Genomic DNA, 6037 nt, shown 5'->3' with positions numbered 1-6037 from the left:
TCTGATTGTATCACATAAGCCTTTCCTTACGAAAACTGGTAATCACGCAATATCACATTCCCTAAAATTGTGTACCTGTTGGGCATATTTTGACTTTCCACAAAGACATTAATCTAGCATGACAATCCCCTAGGAGTATCCCTTAGCTTGAAAATTAATCTAGAAGATCTGTAGACAGTAGACCTGAAAAACATGTCACATAAGTCATTTTAAGTTTGAAGGCAAAAGTCTAGATCAGCCCCTGAGGTTTGCGGCCAAGTCAGCATAACACCCTGAGATTTAAAACTGTCTAAGCAGGACCCCGATAGTAATTCCGTTTTTTTTTACATATGTACATGTTTGTGTCTTTTGTGTGCTTATAAATTTAATGAAAAAGGATATTTTTGTGGCCTGGAAAATAAAATTGGTGCTCTAGAAGCAGTTTTTGAGTAAAAATCTTTGTCCTTTAACACACGATGCAAAAGTTATATTTTTTCAATGCAAATTTAAAGGTACACTAGAGACACGAACATGTATGGGGGCGGCACGGGTGTTCCCGTGGGTTGCGGGGTGACAAGCGGGTTCGGATGCTTTTTTATTCTTTACACTGGTTTCATAGATCTACCCTACATATATTTAGGAGAAGTATTATACGCACCTCAGACACACCTATCTGAACCGGTGGTTTGCTTTGAGATACAGTTTTACAATGTTTTCCATTTTACTGTTAACGGCTCTGTCGACTAAAGTAACGGTTCTTCACGAAAATGGACATGGTTTCGAACATGTTAGAATGCATAATTACTAAAACTGACTATGTTAATTTCAGATGTTGATGAATGCCTTCAACCAAATATTTGCAAGGGGCTCTGCCATAATACAGAAGGAAGCTTCCATTGTACGGAATGTCCTCACAAAACTGAGTATGATTCAGCAAAAATGCAGTGTACGACGAGGAAACAACTGACTCTGCTTTTAGGTAAGACACTATGATGTATGTTATATTTCTGATAGAGAAGATGGCATAGCACATTAATTTAAAGAACTTAATGCCTAGGTATAATTATTGGGTTGTCTTGTGGATTCGGTGTTCTACTTCTGAGCTTCAGTGCATCACTTCTCATTCGTAGATGGAAAAGAAATGTTCAAAAGCAACTACGAAAAAAATATTTCCAGAAGAACCATGGTCTTCTCCTAGAAACGTTGATATCATCTGATGAAACTGCAAATGAGAATACTAAGATTTTCTCGCTAGAAGAGCTGGAGAAGGCAACAAACAACTTTGATCCTACACGTATCATTGGACGTGGGGGCCACGGCATGGTTTACAAAGGCATATTGTCTGATCAGCGTATTGTTGCAGTAAAAAAGTCTAAGGTCATTGAGCAGTCTGAGATCAGTCAATTCATCAATGAGGTTGCAGTGCTCACTCAGATAAACCACAGAAATATTGTGAAGCTCTTTGGATGTTGTCTCGAAAGTGAGGTTCCACTGCTGGTGTATGATTATGTATCCAGTGGCTCACTGTCTGAAGTTCTTCATGCAGATGAAAGTGTTGGTTTTTCTTTGTCTTGGGGTGATTACTTAAGGATTGCCCTGGAAACAGCAGGAGCTCTGTCTTATCTCCACTCTTCAGCTTCAATATCAATCTTCCACCGTGACGTGAAATCCTCAAATATACTATTGGATGTGAACTACACAGCTAAAGTTTCAGACTTTGGTGCTTCTAGATTGGTTCCAATTGATCAAACACATATTGTCACAAATGTGCAAGGTACATTTGGGTACTTAGATCCAGAGTATTTCCATACCAGGCAGCTGAACGGGAAGAGCGACGTGTACAGTTTTGGTGTGGTACTACTGGAGCTGCTCCTTAGAATGAAGCCTGTCTTTACAAGTGAATCAGGCACAATCATGGGCTTGTCAAGCTATTTTCTCGAGGAATTCAATGAGGGAAGAATAAAAGGTATTGTTAATTCCCAGGTCCTCGAGGAAGCAACCGAGGAAGAGATCAACGGTGTCGCCTCTCTTGCAGAGCGGTGCTTAAGACTGAGTGGTGAAGAAAGACCCACCATGAAACAGGTGGAGACGGAACTGCAAACTCTATGGGCAAAACAGATGGACTCATCTCAGGTAGATACCAGGAATGAAGAATAGAGGCAACCAAGTTCGTTAACTCAAAGATCTAGAGCTGCTCGCCAATCGTCTGCGACGGTATTGGGCAAGAGAGTCTACGTACGGCCAGAAGACAGCCAACAACGCTATAGCTTGGAGAGAGAGTTCATGTCATCTGCTAGTCTGCCCCGCTAGATATGTTTGCTGAGCTCATAATAATGGGTGTTGTTATTTCCCCTTTTGTAAACTAATGATGACTAGGCTTGTACTATAGGCAAACGGTGCTGCAGAAATTGCTACAGTAAGCCGGTTTATGTTTAGACAATTACATGCATCATGATTGTACGAGTTTTCTGATTGGAATTATACTTGTTTATGAAAATTATTATATTGCCGTGTGCATTGTATCGATCTGATGTTGAAGGCATTTTGTGGATTATGTTGGTAGTGATTCTGAGCCCTCCATGCCCCAAGGTGAGCCAGGTTCTTTGGCTCAATAAATTGTAAGTCAATATAAGTCCAGATATGTTTATTAGCCATGTTGTGGAAGCTGGAAGTATGTTCGATGTTGTGTTGTTTTATTTATTAGTCCAATCATATGAATGTGAGGACTCCCGTCCCCAAGATGGGTTATTTGATTCAGTAGTAGGCCTAGCTTAAGTTTTCTTTCCTTCCTGTTTTTTAGTCATTAATTTGTCGTTTTGTCACCGCTGCCATCGGTGGTTTGTACACATTTTCATGCTTTATTGACATGTGTTTATTGTGGACATATTCCCTCTCTCTACAACATTCGGTTCACATTGTTTTCGGGATCATGGTTGCATTCTAAGAACACAACATCCTTGCCGCGGTTTCAGGAGGAAGTTCCGGGGGGTCATTTATAGATAAAGCAAACATATCTTTTTTGAATGGTTTGCTTTCCCCTTTTATTCCATTTCTGGGAACTTCTATTTTTTGGGCCAGTCTTTTTTCCCTTTTTTGTTCTAGTTACTAGCAAACATGTCCGTGCGTTGTAACAGGAGAAAAAAACCTCATACACACACACACACACACACACACACACTCGACAACATTAATAAATACCTTGAAATCTTTCATGGTGTCACGCAACAAGCAACATGATAAGTGATTAAGGTAGGATGATTTTTGTAGTGTACAGTGTACTCAAGGAGTTTACAATTCATTATACAACAGAAATATCTACATAGTTGCTAGTATATGTTTACATCTTTGTTGTCGTTCCTCCTCAGTTATGCCTAACAAATACTGCATTAGGATGGAAATAGCAAAACAAAAATAGTACCATATAAAGAAGGCATTAATTAAGGTAGCATACTAGATATAATTTTTAAAATGATTAACATGTAAGGTAATATTATATTTAGAATCTACATATTTTTTGGACGAATTTTCATATATAACATATTAGATTTGGAGTTAGGGTTTGAAAGAAACGAATATTTTTAAAAGTATTTGGTCTCATAAAAAAAGAAAAAAAAGAGAAAAGTCAAACAGAGAGTAACTAGGCCAAACTAAACGGCGATTGCGCGAGCCATCTATATTCTACGCTCACCAAAAATTCTGAAAGAAAAGGAAGAAACAATGGAGAAGCTCAAGCCATTGTGATAGTTGTGTGGTCGTGACACTTAAGGGGGATTGCCTCTTTTTTTTAACTTGTGGCACACTTTATTCAACTCAAATAAGGGATACATCAGAAACAAGTTCAGCTAGAATAAACTGTGGAGGATCATTATCCCACGAGATTACATAATTAGAATCGTAACAACATCTAGCTAACTTGTGTGCCACTTGGTTTGCCCCTCTTGAACAATGAGCATAAGATACAGACTCAATTCTTTGAGCTAATATAAAGCAATCACTCAAAATCGCCGAATAAAGACTCAGAATGTCCACTTCCCCCTTGCATGCTAAGATAATTTCGAGGCAGTCTGATTCAAAAATGATATTGGAACATCCAAGTTGGTCTGCAAGCATCATACCATTTTTCAATGCCATCGCCTCCTATTAATCTAAAGCAACGTCAGATGTAACATTTTTAAAAGAATGAATCGTTTTTTCCACTTACCGGTGGCATGGTGGGTAATTATTAACAACTGTCGGGGCAATATAATGACGGATGGGCATAAGCACTAATCACTTTATAAGTACTTGCAAAATGGCATGTGTGTTGCAACGGGAGAAACAAAATCATAATCTCCAATCGCCATGATCATATTTTGCTGAATCACCAAGATACACTATCACTCTCATTTTTATAAAATCAGGAGCAACTTTTCAAAATCATGATTTTTTTGAAAATTATGAAAATATTTGAAATTGTGAACATTTTTCAAATTCGTGAACTTTTTTACAAGTTTTCAAACATTTTCAAAAATCATGATTATTTTATACTATTTGAAATATATTTTAAAGTTGTGGAAAATATTTAAACATTTTTCTTGAATTGGCAAACATTTCTAGGATTCACAATATTTTTTGGAAAATTGGGGGAATTGTTTTCTGAAATTCGTAGATATTTTTTTAATATAATGAACATTTATTAAAATGAATGGTTATTTAATGAATCAGCAAACATTTTATGAATCTATAGACTATTTTGTACGTCCAGAATAATTTTTGAATTTCTAGGACATTTTTCAATTCGTGAACATTTTTTGAATTAGCGAAACTATGTTCAATTTCATTAATATGTTTTAAGACACGAATGTTTTTTTAAATCAAGAACATTTTTTATTTTCTGAATATCTTTTTTTGAAATTACGAACATTTTTTTGAATATGCAAACATTTTTTTAAATCACAAACATTTTTCGAATCCACAAACATTTAGAATTATTAAACTTTTATTTCAAGCTTTTATTGTTTTTGAAATTTCCAGAACTTTAATGAAGTCTCAAATTATTTAATGTATTAAAAAATGAAGACAGAAAAGGAAAAAAACAGGCTACCTGGACAGGGGCCGGCCCAAACAGGCGCGCTGTGTGCTTTTCCAGCACGCAGAGTGCAGTATAGGGGGAGCAACTAGTTAACGAGCGCTCCTTCAGGAGCCTCGCAACGATTAGCGCCACTTGGCGCGCTCTCAGCCATTCGCCACGTGTCGCGCTCTGGACGCTCCCTTCGGATTTTGTTTTTTTATTTTTCCGCACGCGTTTTCGGCTTTTTAAACGGGTTTTTTCCGGGTTTTTTCGATGTTTTGGTTTTCTCCCGGTCTTTCTTAGCTTTTCGATCAAAATTTTTTTTTTGCGAAAAAACGTGTTTTTTTCCTTTCGCGAAAGTCATGGTTTTTCTTCCGCGAGAGGCACGGTTGTGATTTATCGAGAGTCAGGGCCGTGCCTTTCAGAAATGAAAAAAAAACGCGTTTTCTGTTTTTTTCTTTCGCGAGAGTCACGGCTTTGCTTCCGCGAGAGGCACGGTTGTGCTTCCGCGGGAGTCACGGCCGTGCCTCTCGGAAAGGGAAAAACAAAATGCGTTTTCTGTTTTTTTTTCTTCCGTGAGAGTCACGGTTTTGCTTCCGCGAGAGGCACGGTTGTGCTTACGCGAAAGTCACGGCCGTGCCTCTCGGAAAGGGAAAAAATACGCGTTTTCTGTTTTTTTCTTTTACGAGAGTCACGGTTTTGCTTTCGCGAGAGGCACGGTTGTGCTTTCGCGAGAGTCACGGCCGTGCCTCTCGGAAACGAAAAAAAAACGCGTTTTCTGTTTTTTTTTCCTTCCACGAGAGTCATGGTTTTGCTTCCACAAGAGGCACGGTTGTGATTTCGCGAGAGGCACGGGCGTGCCTCTTTCGGAAAGGGAAAAAAACCATGCTCCCGGTTCGGTTTTTTCGCCCAGTTTTTTCGTCCGGTTTTTTTCGTGAAAAAAAGTTCGTCAAAATTTATCAACATGGGATCTAGTTTTGAAGATCTCGACGCGAGGAATCCAATGGT

The 6037-nt window shown here is 38.4% G+C and overlaps 1 protein-coding gene across 1 annotated transcript; it reads left to right on the top strand.

The window, feature by feature from the left end:
• Positions 1-78: 78 nt before the first annotated feature.
• On the top strand, positions 79-2486 carry LOC125508299 (wall-associated receptor kinase 5-like). The gene is made up of 2 exons (XM_048672958.1): positions 79-958; positions 1037-2486. The coding sequence occupies exons 1-2, from the start codon at positions 796-798 to the stop codon at positions 2134-2136; spliced, it is 1263 nt and encodes a 420-aa protein (XP_048528915.1). The 5' UTR covers positions 79-795; the 3' UTR covers positions 2137-2486.
• Positions 2487-6037: the final 3551 nt, after the last annotated feature.

The sequence above is a fragment of the Triticum urartu genome, chromosome 5 (genome assembly GCF_003073215.2).
Source record: "Triticum urartu cultivar G1812 chromosome 5, Tu2.1, whole genome shotgun sequence".
NCBI lineage: Eukaryota > Viridiplantae > Streptophyta > Magnoliopsida > Poales > Poaceae > Triticum > Triticum urartu.
This window is presented reverse-complemented; position numbering and strand designations above follow the sequence as displayed.